This window comes from Coregonus lavaretus (assembly GCF_964263955.1).
Source record: "Coregonus lavaretus genome assembly, chromosome: 6".
NCBI lineage: Eukaryota > Metazoa > Chordata > Actinopteri > Salmoniformes > Salmonidae > Coregonus > Coregonus lavaretus.
In genome coordinates this window covers 24,307,552-24,324,338 of record NC_139993.1, presented here as the reverse complement: position 1 = coordinate 24,324,338, position 16,787 = coordinate 24,307,552, and the positions used below count along the sequence as shown (strand labels likewise).

Genomic DNA, 16,787 nt, shown 5'->3' with positions numbered 1-16,787 from the left:
GGCCAAAATATGCAAATACATAATAATGGCTGATAATAATAGCCAAGTTATTGTTACTCAATGTGCATTTATTCCATGTGTTATTATTTTTTCTCTCTGCATTGTTGGGAAGGGCCCGTAAGTATGTATTTCACTGTTAGTCTACACCTGTTGTTTACGAAGCATGTGACAAATACCATTTTATTTTGATTTATAAATTAAGGTCTTTGACACGCACACGCACACACACACGCACACGCACACGCACAGTTAGTTTCCCTACCCATTGACAGTCAAATAATAAGCCCCATTACTCTAAAACAAATGAACTAATATGGACAATTTGACAGGTCATATTGACCATACTGTACCTTCTTCAAGTCTCTAACCATTTATATTTAGGGGTTGAATTGTGCTCAAATTTTACACAATGCCAAACACAGTTAGGTTCACTCCCTCCAATTTTATTCCCTGTCGTCTAATACAGTCCCTCTTCCTCTCATATTAACTTAACTTTGACGTCACGCACTGAGGCGGATCTAGTGATGCCGTTGAAAAGTTTGATTGGATAGCCTGGTAACGGCTGTATGGCGCGTGTTAGGTTGATTCACGTTTATGAATTTCTTTTGTTGTGATAAAACGTTTAGCTAGCTGCCGGTACATTTTCTTTAATCGTATAATACACAAAGTTATATTTGTCTGTTTTTATCATTTGAGAGGATGAGTGGCGGAGTGTATGGAGGCGGTGAGTGTGATTTTGCGGTCAAAATGAAATGAATGAACGCGCCACGTTGTGCCGTAGCTAGCTACCAGAAACTAGCGAACAGTAGTAAGAGACGACTACCTACAACTAGCTTGCTAGCTAACTAACCTGTTAGCAAGTGATCTGCAGACTGGTGTTATCTTTAGCATTTAGCTAGCTAGCTTAATAGCTAGCTATCAATGACGGGCATAATCATTTACTTTCTTTCATGCACTTACTACTTTGTGATTTATCGAATATGACTGCCAGCGTGCCTGCCAACAATGAGTGAAAGCTAACTCGCTAGATGCATGGCTAACAGCTCTTTGCAGATTAATTACTCGCTAGCTTGCTTGCTATTTTAGCTAGCTAGTTTTTCGTTGCCCAGGGTATTAGGCTATCAGCAAGTTCAACCAAAACAAGTTTAGATTGCATGCAGTGACATTTAATACTTTCGTTAGCTTTCTTAGTAGAAATGTAACTAGTTGGCAAGTGTGGTCAATTAAGCTAGCCTCTAGTCTTGATGTAAGTCAAAACATTGCTTACTGTTGTCTCATTTATTCACTTGTTCATACTCTCTGCAGATGAGGTTGGCGCACTGGTGTTTGACATAGGCTCATACACAGTGAGAGCTGGCTATGCTGGAGAAGATTGTCCCAAGGTAAGTGTCCTAGTCTAGTGACCTGATTAACTATGCATCTTCCTCTACATATTCATTTTCTTTTGGAGGGTATATCAATGTCAGGAAATGAGGACTGTAACCCATGACAGTGAGCATGAATTAGGTTTAGGTAGTCTCTGTCAGTTCCTGTCACACTTGCATTTGGGCAATTCCATGGTAACAGAGTGATGCTGAGACTTGAAGAACAGTACATCAAAAATTTGGTAACAGAATGATGTGTTACCAAACTTTAAAACTGCACTGTTCATCAAGTAAATATGTTTTTGTAACATTTTATGTGGAAGTTACAGTGAAACGCTTACTTACAAGCCCTTAACCATCAATGTAGTTTTACTGTGACTGTGGAATTGCCCATTTGCCCTTCCCCATTAATAGAAATAACACCTCTGTCATCAGTAGACATGAAGAATGTGCCACTATCTAGGGGTGTATTCATTAGTGCACACAGTAGCAAAACATTTGGCAACGGAAAACGATAATCAACGAAAAGTTGTTTCTTATTGGACAAGTTCAGGTTAGTCCCTCCCTGTTTTGGCCGCTTGCTTCTGTTTGGTTCCCAGTGAATACACACTAGGGCGAGGCTAGCCCAATATTGGACTAAATGAGCCTACAATTACTCCTTAGTCCAAGGACCTTACCTGTGCGTCAATCTAAGTAACATAATAAAAAAAATCCCCATAAAAATCTGTCAGTTTAAGCTAGATATCTTTTTTTTTTTTTTTTCATGGGCTGTGTCTCAATCCATTGCATCCGCTGTCAGCCTTCCGCATTTGCGGTGGAAGGTGGCCGGGCTACAGCAGTGTTTGTCAGACCATGAGACATCCCGAAAATTGGTATTCTCACGTAAATGTCTGTTGCGTCCAAATGGTCTACAGCCTAATATGACCACTCTGGAAAGATGAGACTCACGAACACGAAGGTGTTCTCCGTTTTGCTTTACGACCCCCACAAGCCCCACAGGACTCGTCTGAAGTCGGTAACGCTGATGTGCCATCTTCTGTCTGTAGCGTACAAACCGTTTGGGCTACAAACTAATATGACCCCACTGTGGAAAGGAGAGAGTCTGACGATGGTGTTCTCTGTTTTGCTCTCCGACCCCCAAAGGTGTCATATGACTCGACTAACCCATACAAATGAATGGAAGTATGGAGATAGTTTTGTGCCAACAACAATGAGTTAAATATGTGTACAAAAAAACCTACATAATGTCATTTTCCTGAGGTTTCTTATCTCCTAGATATAGGAAACACTTCAAAACCTTCCTTATGATATATATTTTTTACTGTATTTTTTTGCCATTTATGAATGTTATTTTATGCGTTTTTGTGGGCTATAGTAGTAAAGACCAAATGCAATATTTTATAAAATAATTTTTTTAACATGTTTTTGATACCTAAAGGGGTCCTAAAATTCAAAATAAAATAGCTAAATGATAAATTTAACATATTTTTGTATTATTTCTCGCTGATATCAAAGATAAGGTACTTATGCTTCCAAAACCCTACCGCAAGCGATGCATGTTAATGTTCAGACCGAGTGTCGCAGCTCTTAACAAAACTCCCCCATATAGAAGACGCCTTCGTCCAATGACTCTTATGTGTAATGTATTGGAACTGAGAGTCATGATCAAGGGCTAAGGCAAGGCTATAGTTGTTTCATTGTTGCTGATGCTGTTTGCCGTAAACAAATTAGTGTTCTGCAAAAAGGTGATCCACCTTTAGTTAGAGAAAATACAGTTATGTTTCACGTACAGTATTCTGGACAGTAGTGATAGAAACAATGCGTTAAAATGCCATTCTATCAGACCTGCCCCAAGAATTAGCCTACTAAGACTACCGAGTGCTCCTGCTCCATTCCTCTGAGTTGGCCAATGTTATAATGTGACCTGAATAAGGAAGTGGAATTGACACTTATATACACATATTTATTTCTGCCCGTAGGCTGACTTCCCCACAGTGATCGGCGTGACCCTGGACAGAGAGGATGGCAGCACTCCGATGGAGACGGATGGCGGGGACAAGGGCAAGCAGGGCACCAACTACTTCATCGACACCAACCAGCTGAGGGTGGCCCGCGAGAACATGGAGGTCATGTCACCGCTCAAAAACGGCATGAGTGAGTCTCTCTCCCCCGACGTGATCGTGGGCAATGTGGAAGTTGTATTGACAGCATTCGGCCTTGATGAAATTAAAATCCTCATAAAGTTGGTGGAGCAAATGCTGCTGGTCCTGTGACGTGGCCCCTAGATAGTATGGTAGAGGGAATGCCAGGCTCAGTGATGCCTTCATCGTCTATGACACTGCACAATATTTTGGGAGAGGATCCTTATCTGGACTGCTCTGTATGTCTGTGGTCAGTGTTTCACTAACCTGAGAATCTTCCTGTGAGATAAACACAAACAACAGTATTTCCAGAGTCTTCCCCTGTGTAATGCTTTGCCACTACATTGAAATTATCAGCAGTCAACACAGTGATTTAAATATTTTTTATGACATTGCCATTTAGGACATTGCTGCTTACGTGGTCCTTCAAGCTGTCGTTATGGAGGTAATGATGACCTGACTGACGTCAATCTGAATTCAGTACAGGGGAGTTGGACTATTTAGAGAAAATTGTGACAGCAATCTTAATTGACGCAGAGCAGCACTATGGGACCAGAGACCTCCTTAGAGTGCTGACCTGGATCATTACTCGCACACTTCGCTCAAATTAGCAAAGTTCATCAGTCTTTTTTTCCCTCCAGTATCCAACCCAGTTGTGTGATGAGACGAGCACTATGTATGCACACCTTAATTATTCAACAGTACTGGGCTTTATTTGTAGCAGCAAATGACTTGCCCAAAGAGATACAGTGCCTTCAGAAAGTATTCACACCCCTTGACTTTTTCCACATTTTGTTGTGTTACAGTCTGAATTTAAAATTAATTCAATTGGTCTACACACAATACCCCATAATGTCAAAGTGGACTTTTTAAAATTAATACAAAATGAAAAGCGGGAACGTCTTGAGTCAATAAGTATTCAATCCCTTTGTTATGGCAAGCCTAAATAAGTTCAGGAGTAAAAAAACAACTCACATAATAAGTTGCATGGACCCACTCTGTGTGCAATAATAGTGTTTAACATGATTTTTAAATGACTACCTCATTTCTGTACACCATACATATAATTATCTGTAAGGTCCCTCAGTCGAGCAGTGAATTTCAAACACAGATTCAACCACAAAGACCAGGGGTGTTTTCCAATGCCTCGCAAAGAAGGGCACTTTTTGGTAGATGGGTAAAAATAAAATAAAAAGCCGACATTGAATATCCCTTTGAGCATGGTGAAGTCATTAATTACACTTTGGATGGTGTATCAATACCCCAAGTCACTACAAAGATACAGGCGTCTTTCCTAACTCAGTTGCTGGAGAGGAAGGAAACCGTGTTTAGGGATTTCACCGTGAGGCCAATGGTGACTTTAAAACAGTTATGAGTTTAATGGCTGTGATAGGAGAAAACTAAGGATGGATCAACAACATTGTAGTTACTCCACAATACTAACCTAATTGACAGAGTTAAAAGAAGGAAGCCTGTACAGAATAAAAAAGATTCCAAAACATTCATCCTGTTTGCAATAAGTCACTAAAGTAATACTGCAACAAATGTGGCAAAGCATTTCACTTTCTGGTTCAGTCTGCTTTCCCCCAGACACTGGGAGTTGAATTAACCTTTCAGCAGGACAATAACCTAAAACACAAGGCCAAATATACACTGGAGTTGCTTACCAAGAAGACAGTGAATGTTCCTGAGTGGCGCAGAGTTACAGTTTTGATTTAAATCTATGGCAAGACCTGAAAATGGTTGTCTAGCAATGATCAACAACCAATTTGACTGAGCTTGAAGAATTTTGAAAATAATAATGGGCAAATGTTGCACAATCCAAGTGTGGAAAGCTTTTAGAGACTTACCCAGAAAGACTCACAGCTGTAATCGCTGCCAAAGGTGCTTCTACAAAGTATTGACTCGGGTGTAAATGAAAGATTTCTGTAGTTCATTTTCAATACATTTGCTAATATTTCCAAAAACATGTTTTCACGTTGTCATTATGGGGTATTGTGTGTAGATGGGTGAACAAAGTGACTCATGGTGGGGTTATGGTATGGGCAGGCATAAGCTACCGACAACGAACACAATTGCATTTTATCAATGGCAATCTGAATGCACAGAAATACCTTGACGAGATCCTGAGTCCCATTGGCGTGCTATTCATCCGCTGCCATCACCTCATGTTTCAGCATGATAATGCCCCATGTCGCAAGGATCTGTACACAATTCCTGGAAGCTGAAAATGTCCCAGTTCTTCCATGGCCTGCATACTCACCAGACATGTCACCCATTGAGCCTGTTTGGGATGCTCTGGATCGACGTGTACGACAGCGTGTTCCAGTTCCTGCCAATATCAAGCAAACTTCGCACAGCCATTGAAGAAGACTGGGACAACATTCCACAGGCCACAATCAACAGCCTGATCAACTCTATGCGAAGGAGATGTGTCGCACTGCATGAGGAAAATAGTAGTCACACCAGATACTGACTGCTATTCTGATACACGCCCCTGCCTCTTTTTTTCAGGTATCTGTGACCAACAGTATTCCCAGTTGTGAAATACATAGATTAGGGTCTAATTCATTTCTTTCAATTGACTGATTTCCTTATGTGAACTGTAACTCAGTAAAATCTTTACAATTGTTGGATGTTGTGTTTTATATTTTTGTTCAGTGTTCGTGATACTAAACCCAGGGATTGGAACCAAAATTAATTTCCAATCGTTTCGTTCTGAACAGAAACTTTAATTTTTAATTTTTTTGACCAGCAAAATAAAGTTCTCAACCGGTTCGATTCAAAGAAAAGTATTGGTTTATATCGTTCCTTTCTGTTCCTTTTTAAAACTCTGAAGTCTTTTTTTTAAAAAAATATTTATTTTTTACATTTAGCTCGACATTAAATTACTTCACCAATCAGTGCAGATAGAGCCGCTTGCTATGGAGCAGGTAAGCTATTTCATTTTTATAGGAACGCACGTTAAGAGCAAATTGTCTTTTGCCATAACAGCATGGTTTAATCATAATGAAAAACAAACGTACACACTGTGCACTGTGCTGCCAGTCACCATGGACAGACAAGTCTTTGAACTTCAGCGAGTTGGCTTAACGTTGGACCAGAGCTAATGTTAGCTAGATAACAAACTTATGTGTGCAGAGCAGCACTAGAATTAAAACACGTCTTACCTTTTTGTAGTTAATAAATCCAATGTGAAATGTGATAGCCCAACTATAACTAGCATTGAAAAAGTTGGTCCATTCTTCTATAATAAAAAGGCCTACGTCGTCAGTAGGCTACAGTAACCTAGGCTTCGGAGGAGGGGGGGCAGGTAGCCTACACACGCGCATACACACTGGCAAAGATTTCCATCTGGCAGGCAGACACTGGGTGACCGAGTAATGGCTTTGCATAGACGCTTTGTTGCGATTTTTTGTGGGACTGGAAAAAAATGCCCGGAACGTTAAAATTATTAACCAGTTCCCATGCTTTTAAAATAACGGTTCTGTTCCGGAACAGTATAGATCCCTTTCGTTCCCAGTTCTGATTCTGTTGCTCGAATAATTAGCAAGGAATATCAACAAATGTGCACACGCGGCTACACACCTTGTTCTCAAAAGCTCGCAACCGGGGATGATTGAAAGCCCGCTCCTGCCTGTCAATGCAATACAATTCTACTCGATGTGCTCTACAGAAATTGGGAAAACAGCAGTACATTGCATCCATAGGACAGTGATCAGATTTTGATCAGAGTAATTGTTTGATATTGCGATTTGTCAGATTATTTTTCTTGTCCATTCAGACAACTCAAATCCATATTCTTATTGTCCAACTATTTTTTGTTTACTTGTCCCGTGCAAGCGGACAAGTGTTAATGTCGAGCCCAATCTATGGATTTTTTTATACACTGAAAACTACCTTGGCCCACCCCCTTGTCTAAAGATTTTCTTCTGGCAAATTTGCGGTGGTTACCAATGACATCCTCTTACTCATTCATGTGTGTCTTTGTTTTCTTATCTGTGAAGTTGAGGACTGGGACAGCTTCCAGGCCATCCTAGACCACACCTACAAGATGCACTTCAAGTCAGAGCCCAGCATGCATCCTGTACTCATGTCAGAAGCCTCTGTGAGTAGGCCTCAACTTCAGTTTGGAATGAGCCTCATGCCATTTATAACACATACTCAATGAAGAAAACACTCTGAAACAGAAGGTATTATCTGTACTTGTTCAATAAGAAACGCTAGTTCACGTTTTCAGTTGCAAAACGTTTTGCTATGGTGTGCCGTAATGAACACAACACTGTTGTAAAAAGAGGGTCCCTCATGGTTTTCTGTTTTCCCTTCTTTCTCTCATCTCTGTGCAGTGGAACACACGAGCCAAACGGGAGAAGCTAACCGAGCTGATGTTTGAGCATTACAACATTCCCGCCTTCTTCCTGTGTAAAACGGCAGTGCTGTCCTCGTATCCTTAAGCCATCCGGGCTTGTAGAGTAGATTGACATGAAATGGGGATGTTGTTGGACGGTTGAAGTGGTGGATTGATGGTGTTACTGTAACAAAACACTAGTCAAATTGATGGTGTTACTGTAACAAAACACAAGTCAAATTGATGGTGTTAATGTAATAACGACGCCAGGACAGCGGAGTCACTGACCACCTTCCTGAAACCTTACCTCTTTAAGGAATACCTGGAATAGTGTAACAGTAATCCTTCTTCCCCCCCCCCCCCCATTTATAAAAAAAACTAAAGGGTGGTTGTCCCACTGGCTATCCTAAGTTGAATGCACCAATTTGTAAGTCGCTCTGGATAAGAGCGTCTGCTAAATGACTTAAATGTAAATGTAATAAAACACTAGTCAAATTGATGGTGTTACTGTAATATAACGCTAGTCAAATTGATGGTGTTACTGTGATAAAACACTAGTCAAATTCGATCCATCTGCTGTTTGATAATGACCCCAAAATCTCCTGAACAGTTGTTTTTCAATTCCTTTTATTTAACCTTTATTTATCCAGGTTTGTCTCATTGAGAACTTCTCTCTTCCAAAATAGTTTTTATTTAGCTATTGCTCATGTGACTTTGGGTTTGGGCTAAAATACATTTTGATCTCTGTAGAAATGTCCCTTCAGTTCCCTTAACTCTTGAGTGCCTGAGCTTTGCCAATGGACGATCCACAGGGTTGGTGCTAGACAGCGGAGCCACACACACAACAGCCATTCCAGTGCATGACGGTTACGTGCTTCAGCAAGGTAAATTGTACACTTCTCCCACCACCCGCTCTTATATTTTTGTTTGTGGTTTTTATTTTTCATGGGCCATATCCACACACGTCTTATAAAGGATTGATAAACTCTTACCCTTATGAGTTAATCGCAATAAAACTTTTTGAACACTCTTGACCAGAAATGTCATCCACATTGAAGCCATTGTGTCTCATGATGTGGGTAGAAATGACTTAAGATAGATACTAATTTGGTTTTGAATACTTCAAGCTTGTGGAAACCCCAAAATCAATCAACTGGGTAACATTTCCGTCCCTCCCTGCAACAAATTGAACCCCCATAGAAAGTATGGTAGCAGTAAGATTAAGTAAAGAAACGCAGGAAAGCGGTTTGACATTGTATCCATCTCCAAATCATCTCCTTACAGTAAAGATACATTTTTGAGAGAAATTAGGTAATCGCAACCATCATGCAAAGTATCAAGGGCTAGGCTTTCTGCAGTGAGGCCATTTGAGTCGGAGCTGCATTGAAATACAAGACTGAGGAGAATGGCACAGGAGGCCAGGCTGGCATATTAATAGGGGATGGTGTCACCCAGAAATCAATGGAGCCTTTTTAGTTGATATAATATGAGGGAATGTTCATTTGGAAAAGGAGTATTAGGTTAGGGTCATTAAAGGACAAGCATGAGGACATAATGCCTCTGTTCACAATGGTGCTAAGTCGATTCAGTATTCTTGGTCTGTGTATATGTCATAGTTGTTATAAGCCATCATAGCAGGTGTATACACTGAGTGTACAAAACATTAAAAATACCTTCCTAATATTGAGTTGCACCCCTACCCCCCCATTGCCCTCAGAACAGCCTCATTTCGTTGGGGAATGGTTGGGGAATGGACTCTACAAGGTGTCAAGCATTCCACAGGGATGCTGGCCCATGTTGACTACAATGCTTCCCACAGTTGTCAAGTTCTCTGGATGTCCTTTGGGTGGTGGACCATTCTTGATACATACGGGATAATGTTGAGTGTGAAAAACCCAGCAAAAAGCATTGTAGTTCTTGACACAAACCGGTGCGCCTGGCACCTACTACCATACCCCCTTCAATCTTTTGTCTTGCCCATTCACCCTCTGAATGGCACACATACACAATCCATGTCTCAAGGCTTCAAAATCCTTCATCTACACTGATTTAAGTGAATTTAACAGGTGACATCAATAAGGGTTCATAGTATTCACCTGGCCAGTCTGTCATGGAAAGAGCAGGTGTTCATAATGTTTTGTACACTGAGTGTATGTTCCAATGATGGGAAAAGAAAATTATAGATACACTATTTATTGTCTAAATATGTGTTTTGGACATGACAACAAACCAAAATGATGCTGTCTTCAATATCCTTTCCCCAAAACGATCAAAGTGACACCTTTTTTATATTTTGTTTCAGGCATCGTCAAGTCTCCCCTTGCTGGGGATTTTATGAGCATGCAATGTAGAGAGCTATTTCAAGAGTTAAATGTTGAAATAGTCCCTCCTTACATGATTGCCTCAAAGGTGAGACCTGCTAAAGTAAGTCAAACCTACTCATTTCAGAGATTCCACATCTCACTTTTTGGTGCTATTCCTCAAGTTACGGTGGTGGGGTGTTGTAAGTATAGAACTTAGATATTTAAAAATATCTTTACATATTCATGTTGTCTCATGGATTTCCCTTCATCCACTCAATGTTTGTTTCATTAATCACTTGGGTCTGTTTGGTAATCTGCATGTAATATTAAGGATGTCTGTAATTTAATGATTGACCATTAACAATTAATACAAGTGATGCTCTAACTCAGGTCTTTGGTTCCCATACACTTCATGCATGAGCATCAAATTGACATGGGCCATAAAATTGGGATAGACAACATTTGTTTGATCAACTCCAGACCAAAAGCCCTACATTAGTCTAGTTATTTGAAATCCCCTTGTCAATCTCTGTCTTATACTTGCATTAGCATGAATTTAAATGAGCATGTCACACAGCATGCTTGAAAAAGTCATAATCTACTAAACCTAAAGCAATATCCATAATTTAATAAGCACTGGGGGAAAGAAACCATGATAGGAACCAGACTTCACAGGAATCCCATTCATCCTTCATATTTTGATTTCTCATACCACAAAATGTGACGTTCTTCATTGTCCTGTGATTGTCTTCACCCGTCACACTCTGAGATGTGATTTCTTTGAATTTATCAGGAATTCCTCATATTCCTGACCTCAAGACTTGGTAGCCTTTTATCCCTGGCTCTATCTTATTACACGCTCTTACTCCTCTAGCCTGGTCCCAGATCTGTTTGTGCTGTCTCACCAACTCCTATGGTCATTTCCATACACAGCACAAACAGATCTGGGACCAGGGTACTACTCTTCCATTAAGACGGCACACTGCGAACCTTAGTGTTTCTCATTGTAGGATGCAGTACGTGAAGGAGCCCCAGCAAGCTGGAAGAAGAAGGAGAAACTACCTCAAGTCACCCGGTCCTGGCACAACTACATGTGTAATGTAAGTAGCTATGTGTGCTATCATAAACAGAAAGTCATAAACAGTCCTATGTAGGTGTTCAGTGCTGCGTCACCAAATCATATGGATCATAGACGTGATGTTAACCGGTCTTCATCATTTACATTTTCTTAGTGAGTTTATTACTGCAACAGGGCTCGGAGTTAACGCTTGTCCTCTTGTCCGGTACAAGTAAAAAAAATAGTTGTACAAGAAGAATAAGTTGTCCGAATGGACAAGTAAAACAAAAAAATCACAATAGGCCTATCAAACAATTACTCAGATCAGAATTGGATCAGAGAGGCCAATATTGGAATAATATTCAAATCTATTTTTCATGTACATAAACAAAAAAGCTACATGTTAAAGTGTAGGTGATTATTATTACAGTGCCTTCGGAAAATATTCACATCCCTTGACTTTTTCCAAACAATTTTGTTACAAGGTGGGATTAAAATGGATTTATTTGTATTTTTACCCATCTACCAAAAGGTGCCCTTTGCGAGGCATTGGAAAACATCCCTGGTCTTTGTGGTTGAATCTGTGTTTGAAATTCACTGCTCTGCTGAGGGACCTTACAGATAATTATATGTGTGGGGTACAGAAATGAGGTAGTCATTAAAAAAATCATGTTGAACACAATTATTGCACATAGAGTGGGTCCTTGCAATTTATTATCTGACTTGTTAAGCACATTTTTACTACTGAACTTATTTAGGCTTGCCATAACAGAGGTTGAATACTTATTGACTCAAGACATTTCAGCTTTTAATTTTGTATAAATAAAGAAATCTAAAAACATAATTCCACTTTGACATTATGGGGTGTTGTATGTAGGCCAGTGACATAACATCTCAATTAAATCATTTTTAAATTCAGGCAGTAACACAATAAAATTTGGATTAAGTCAAGGGGGTGTGAATACTTTCTCAAGGCAATGTATATGCATATGACCTACAGCCTCATGTCTAAACCGATGCTGACATGAGGGAGGCGCCAGAAAATGTAGCCAAACTTTAATGAGACTTTTAATTACATAAATATAGGCTAAATGCCAGTCATGTTTGACAAATATAATGAAGGATAATTAACATTGACGTCTAAAGGCTTGATTCTGTCGACCTACTCGAGGCACGGTTCATTCAGATAAAATGGTCACAATACCAGAGTGAACGGCAGTGCCTGTTGCACACCACACATCACCCACCTTGAATCTGAGTGGAGGCGGTCAGCATTCTGAAACTATTTAACCATAAACTTAATTGTTTAAAACCTGGACATTTTATGTCAGGAGAGCCTTAAAGAGGCAGTGTTGTATTTTCAGACATGCTTGAATATTCAAAGAAGCCAATAGGGGCAGAGTGTAGCCTACATTTTTGTCTAATTGTCTATGGTAAAATGTAATGCATTTTGTGTTGTAAAGTGGTTCCTTGCATCATACAATATTTTACAAATGGTGTTACTAACCTTTTTTTTTGGGGGGGGGGGGGGGGGAACAAGTGACTTGAGCTTTTGGACAAGTAAAAAAAAACAGTCCTACAAGTGGCTTAAAAAGTTAATGTCAAGCCCTGCTGCTTGAATATTTGATATTTTTTTCACCCTACCTCCAGACTGTGATCCAGGATTTCCAGGCCTCCGTGCTGCAGGTTTCAGACTCGCCGTACGATGAACAGTGAGTCCACCATAATCTACTCCATTCTAACATTTCACAATAACCACCACAGAATAGGTTCTGTCCCTTAAAGGGTTCATTCTCATTGTTTTGAAATGTAATCACCTCTCCCACAGAGTTGCAGCCCAGATGCCCACAGTTCACTACGAGCTACCCAATGGATACAACTGTGACTTTGGGGCAGAGAGGCTGAAGATTCCAGAGGGCCTTTTCGACCCCTCCAATGCCAAGGTGAGAATCACTGAATGCCAAAAAGCCTTAATCATTCTATGTGACCGGACCTGTCTGAAATGTGGTGTTCAGACTGTTGCCAGAATGTTCAGTGTTCTAACCGTCTGTTCCGGTTCTCCTCCACAGGGTCTGTCTGGCAACACCATGTTGGGAGTCGGGCACGTGGTGACCACCAGTGTGGGAATGTGTGACATCGATATTCGGCCGGTAGGTGCCCATATTCAAGATCTATCTCTTTGCTTGTTTTGACTGACATGGCTACTAGGCCTATGTGAGTGATACTTGGTATATTTATGTTATTCAGAATTACATGTTAAAGCAAGGTTGAGGCCAGGTGACCTTTTTCCGCACTTGAATTAAGAGGTTCTACAGAACTGACCTTTGACTTTTGTCCCAGGGTCTTTACGGTAGTGTGGTGGTCACCGGCGGCAACACACTCATCTCGGGATTCACGGACCGACTCACCAGAGAACTCTCTCAGAAGACCCCTCCTGTGAGTGCTGCACTAAACTATTTCTCAATGACTTCATCCATTTGTAGTACTCTAGTTAATGTTACTAAACATGGTTCCTGTCTTCTCTCCTCTGTTCAGAGCATGAGGCTGAAGTTGATAGCCAACAACACAACGGTGGAGCGCAGGTTCAGTGCCTGGATAGGAGGCTCCATCCTGGCATCACTAGTGAGTTCACATCCATATAGAGTCCCTTCGGAAAGTATTCAGACCCCTTCCCTTTTTCCACATTTTGCTACATTACAACCTTATTCTAAAATGGATTACATAAATAGAAATCCTCTGCAATCTACACACAATACCCCATAATGACAAAGCAAAAACAGGGTTTTTAGAAATGTTAGCAAATTTATTAAAAATAAAAAACAGAAACCTTATTTACATAAGTATTCAGACCCTTTGCTATGAGACTCGAAATTCAGCTCAGGTGCATCCTGTTTCCATTGATCATCCTTAAGATGTTTCTACAACTTGGAGTTCACCTGTGGTAAATTGGACATGATTTGGAAAGGTACACACCTGTCTATATAAGGTCCCACAGTTAACAGTGCATGTCAGAGCAAAAACCAAGCCATGAGGTCGAAGGAATTGTCCGTAGAGCTACGAGACAGGATTGTCGAGGCACAGATCTGAGGAAGGGTACCAAAAGATTTCTGCAGCATTGAAGGTCCCCAAGAACACAGTGGCCTCCATCAATCTTAAATGGAAGAAGTTGGGAACCACCAAGACTCTTCTTAGAGCTGGCCGCCCGGCCAAACTGAGCAATCGGGGGAGAAGGGCCTTATTCAGGGAGGTGACCAAGAACCCGATGGTCACTGACAGAGCTCTAGAGTTCCTCTGTGGAGATGGGAGAACCTTCCAGAAGGACAACCATCTCTGCAGCACTCCACCAATCAGGCCTTTATGGTAGAGTGGCCGGACGGAAGCCACTCCTCAGTAAAAGGCACGACAGCCCTCTTGGAGTTTGGCAAAAGGCACCGAAAGACTCTCAGACCATTCTCTGGTCTGATGAAACCAAGATTGAACTCTTTGGCCTGAATGCCAAGCATCACGTCTGGAGGAAACCTGGCACCATCCCTACGGTGAAGCATGGTGGTGGCAGCATCATGCTGTGGGGATGTTTTTCAGGGGCAGGGACACTAGTCATGATTGAGGCAAAGATGAATGGAGCAAAGTACAGAGATATCCTTGATGAAAACGTGCTCCAGAGCGCCCAGGACCTCACACTGGGGCGAAGGTTCACCTTCCAACAGGACAACAACCCTAAGCACACAGCCAAGACAAAGCAGGAGTGGCTTCGGGACAAGTCTCTGAATGTCCTTGAGTGGCCCAGCCATAGCTCGGACTTGAACCGGATCGAACATCTCTGGAGAGACCTGAAAATAGCTGTGCAGCAACGCTCCCCATCCAACCTGACAAAGCTTGAGAGGATCTGCAGAGAAGAATGGGAGAAACTCTCCAAATGCAGGTGTGCCAAGCTTGTAGCGTCATACCCAAGAAGACTTGAGGCTGTAATCGCTGCCAAAGGTCCTTCAACAAAGTACTGAGTAAAGGGTCTGAATACTTATGTAAAATGTAATATTTCAGTTTTGTATTTAATACATTTTCAAAAATAAAATAAACTGTTTTTGCTTTGTCATTATGGGGTATTGTTTGTAGTTTGATGAGAAAAAACAACAATTCAATCAATTTTAGAATAAGGCTGTAACGTAACAAAGTGGAAAAAGTCAAGGGGTCTGAATACTTTCCGAATGCACTGTATATACTTTTACTGTATTGCAACACTTCTGGTCACTTGCTCACCATGATTTGCGTGTATTTGTGTGTTTGCCTGATTTACAATGTTATGATTATAACATGATATTGCATATTACTTTGGCCTAATAAGTCTTTGGCCTAATAACTCTTTTACTCTAGGGAACTTTCCAGCAAATGTGGATCTCGAAACAAGAGTACGAGGAGGGCGGGAAGCAGTGTGTGGACAGAAAGTGCCCTTGATCGACCGCCAACAACGTTCTGCTGCTTCCAGAACTCCCAACGTGTCTAGTTTAACCTTTTATTGTGGACTCAGGAACTCCCAAGGACGGTCGCTGTTTTTGTTGATTTTTTAAACTGATAAGTCTGTCTTTATAATTTTATGTAGAAAACATTGACTATAACAAACCGTGTCACATTGCTATGAGGAGGGAGGGGGGAGGCTAAGTTCCTTTTTGATTCCACATCATTTTCAGTATATTTAACGACTTGATATTTTGATATCAATCCTCTTGACAGGTAAGAAACACTTGGGCAGTGTTAGTGTATGTGCATTATCTAATGTGTTGTCAGGTGAATGTCATTTGTCTTTAAGCCTTTCCATTTTGGGGTAGTGAATAAGCTTCTCTAATGATGTCATTGAGTTGCTGGACATGACAATTATTCACTGCAAATTAAATCTGTATTTTAATTTCACTTATGTTTGATTGGCTATTTGCTGTCTTTTGAAAATAAAATGAATTTTTGTTAAGTGGTGTTCTTGAATTCTGTTTTGACACTTGCATACATACGTTCACACAAAAACCCCCAGAACAGATGCATAATTGTACAAATTCTCATCTGCTTAAATTATTTCACAGGTTGTGCTTAGTCACTACACAATCCCCAAATAAATGCAGTGTAATTTAATGAGGAAAATATTTTTATTTGAAGCCTTTAGTGATAGCTCTACACATTCTGATGAAAAGGGAGGGTTTTTCGACTGTTCTCTTCTGGTGGGATGGAAGATGCAATATCATCTCCCTCTGGAGCCAAGGAGCTGAGAATTTTTCATTGACTGCAAAGAAAGAGATTCTAATATGGGTGAGTACAGTATGTCATATGTAACAGTTCAGAGGAGAGTACAAAGTCTTTCCGAATGAACTGATTGAATGGTAAAGGGATAATATCTTAGTATTGACTGAGCAGCAGCCTAAACAACAGCAGGACTTACCTGTAAAGTACACATTCACAGAAGTGTTCAGAGGCTGGTACTCTAGACTCTTGAGGAGAGAGGTCCTTGTCTACTTTCTTGGAACCCTGGTTGGTGGGAAAAGGCACATGAGACCTGGCAGTGTGGTGCCAGGACAACCTCTCCCTCAACGT

At 40.8% G+C, this 16,787-nt stretch overlaps 1 protein-coding gene across 4 annotated transcripts; it reads left to right on the top strand.

The window, feature by feature from the left end:
* The first annotated feature begins 568 nt into the window (after nucleotides 1-568).
* LOC311131223 (actin-like protein 6A) lies at nucleotides 569-16,173 on the top strand. 4 transcript variants are annotated; one of them, XM_084164077.1, is made up of 14 exons: nucleotides 569-724; nucleotides 1,306-1,382; nucleotides 3,344-3,518; nucleotides 7,513-7,613; nucleotides 7,852-7,949; nucleotides 8,643-8,737; nucleotides 10,156-10,277; nucleotides 11,167-11,256; nucleotides 12,864-12,925; nucleotides 13,042-13,156; nucleotides 13,283-13,363; nucleotides 13,554-13,649; nucleotides 13,749-13,835; nucleotides 15,585-16,173. In XM_084164077.1, exons 1-14 carry the CDS (start codon nucleotides 700-702, stop codon nucleotides 15,663-15,665), a joined length of 1,305 nt encoding a protein of 434 aa, XP_084020203.1. In that variant the 5' UTR covers nucleotides 569-699; the 3' UTR covers nucleotides 15,666-16,173. The 4 variants fall into 4 exon arrangements, with proteins under 4 accessions (XP_084020203.1, XP_084020204.1, XP_084020201.1 ...); XM_084164078.1 differs by having other exon boundaries at nucleotides 589-724; nucleotides 10,156-10,262; XM_084164075.1 differs by having other exon boundaries at nucleotides 589-808.
* Nucleotides 16,174-16,787: the final 614 nt, after the last annotated feature.

Excerpts from the sequence above, each read along its gene's own strand:
- LOC311131223 (XM_084164075.1), top strand. The coding sequence starts at position 757 with ATGAACGCGCCACGTTGTGCCGTAGCTAGCTACCAGAAACTAGCGAAC. Across the intron at positions 1,383-3,343 it reads CTGGAGAAGATTGTCCCAAG|GCTGACTTCCCCACAGTGAT; the intron begins GTAAGTGTCCTA and ends TTCTGCCCGTAG. Across the intron at positions 8,738-10,155 it reads CGGTTACGTGCTTCAGCAAG|GCATCGTCAAGTCTCCCCTT; the intron begins GTAAATTGTACA and ends ATTTTGTTTCAG.